Source organism: Hyalella azteca, unplaced genomic scaffold (genome assembly GCF_000764305.2).
Source record: "Hyalella azteca isolate HAZT.00-mixed unplaced genomic scaffold, Hazt_2.0.2 contig12387, whole genome shotgun sequence".
NCBI classification, from domain to species: Eukaryota; Metazoa; Arthropoda; class Malacostraca; order Amphipoda; family Hyalellidae; genus Hyalella; species Hyalella azteca.
Genome location: NW_025942347.1, coordinates 531028 through 533020, shown reverse-complemented (window position 1 = coordinate 533020; position 1993 = coordinate 531028). Strand labels below are relative to the sequence as shown.

Genomic DNA, 1993 nt, shown 5'->3' with positions numbered 1-1993 from the left:
TAGAAGTTCATATATGTTATCTTACTGCCGAATGGCAACTTTAGTTGCCAGGCCATATTTTAGCATTCATCTGCAATTTTGGTAAAATGAATGTTTTAATAGTAAATAGATTAACAATGACTAAATGAAGTATTCAAACTGGAAAAAATATTAAATTATCCCCCAAATAATTCTCGGCTTTAATGGGTATGAATGAAATTAATTTTGGCTAGCAATAAAACCCATTCAAACCTATGATTTAAACGATTTCCTGTTTGATTCCTGTTCAAATTTTGAGTTTTTCTCTAAAAAAATATTTGGCGTCTTCTAGATCAAATTCATGGACAAAAATTTTAAAAATGAATTTAGATTTTTAATCTAATAATCTCTCCCCAGTTTCGTAATGCCTTTACTGTTCACCCACTGAGAACAAATTTGCAGGGACAGGCTTCAAGCACACTATAACTTGCACATCCTGTATGGTATAAATACGATTATTTTCAAGGGATCTTCTCCAATATTCTGCCTCGATTTTTAACATCTGCCGTCAATAAAACTTCGAAATTAAATACAATTTAGCATATATTTTCTCCCATAATACATGTGTTAATACTGCCAAATTCTGTGAGACTACAGCAGCTTTTGGAAAACCGAAACCTAAAGCGTCAGTTTCTAGGAGGCTTTGGCTGCTCGCCTCACCCGTCTCTGCCCCACTCACCCGTCTCTGCCCGGCTCACCCTTCTCTGCCCGGCTCACCTTTCTCTGCCCGGCTCACCCTTCTCTGCCCGGCTCACCCTTCTCTGCCCGGCTCACCTGTCTCTGCCCGGCTCAACCGTCTCTGCCCGGCTTACCCGTCTCTGCCCGGCTCATCCTTTTCTGCCCGGCTCACCCGTCTCTGCCAGGCTCATCCATCTCTGCCCGGCTAACCCATCTCTGCCGCCTCACTCGTCTCTGCCCGGCTCACCCGACTCTGCCCGGCTCACCCTTCTCTGCCCGGCTCACCCGTCTCTGCCATGCTCATCCGTCTCTGCCCGGCTACCCGTCTCTGCCCGCCTCACTCGTCTTTGCCCGGCTCACCCGTCTCTGCCCGCCACAACCGTCTTTGCCCGGCTCCCCCGTCTCTGCCCGCCTCACCCGTCTCTGGACGGTTCACCAGTCTCTGCCCGGCTCACCCGTCTCTGCCCGCCTCACCTGCCTCTGCCCGGCTCACCCGTCTCTGCCCGGCTCAACCGTCTCTGCCCGCCTCACCCGTTTCCGCCCGGTTCAACCGTCTCTGCCCGGCTCACCCGTCTCTGCCCGGCTCACCCGTCTCTGCCCGGCTCACCCGTCTCTACCCGGCTCACCCGTCTCTGCCTGGCTCACCCGTCTCAGCCAAAACGTCTTTCATGAGATCAGCGTGACGAGAATCCCAGACCTACGGCCTCAGCATTCACGCTGACCGAGCAACAATTCGAGAAGAGAAAGTTCAAAATAATTTTATTGGCAGAAATAAAAGGAGTTCTAAATAAATACGAAGGAAAGTTTAATATTTTGCATATGAAAACAAGAAAATATCGGGGAAAAAACGACCCGTGAAGTGAAGTTTGTGCTGCAGAAACTATCAAGAGTCTTTTCACTCCTCAAGAGTCAAAAATTATTGCGCTGAGAGAATAAGAATATCGATAATAATGTTTCTACGTGTTTTGAAAACCGGACAAGTGCTTGGAAGAATCAATCCGAGAAATGATAGAAGCCTCATCAATTTAGTGATAAAGATGAAGTTTAAAAGTTTACGCTTTATTTATGTTGTTTATAGGTATTTGTGTTTCTATTCCTAACATGATCGCATTTTATGCTATTTCCGAAGAATACGTTATTTTCGTTGATATAACATTTTACATTGAATTTTAGAGATTTAAAGAAATGCCAAAAATAAAACTTTGTTGGACGAATTAGATTTCCAAAGCCCAAAGATGCCTGGCTCAGCTATAGGCATTCTGTTTTTTGAAAGAATTTTGGCCTTTTAAGTTTACCT

General features: G+C 45.3%; 1 protein-coding gene across 1 annotated transcript; it reads left to right on the top strand.

Moving 5' to 3' along the window:
* The first annotated feature begins 992 nt into the window (after nucleotides 1–992).
* LOC125178746 (predicted GPI-anchored protein 58) lies at nucleotides 993–1379 on the top strand. Its single transcript, XM_047883248.1, has one exon. It carries the CDS (start codon nucleotides 993–995, stop codon nucleotides 1377–1379), a length of 387 nt encoding a protein of 128 aa, XP_047739204.1.
* The last annotated feature ends 614 nt before the right edge of the window (nucleotides 1380–1993 follow it).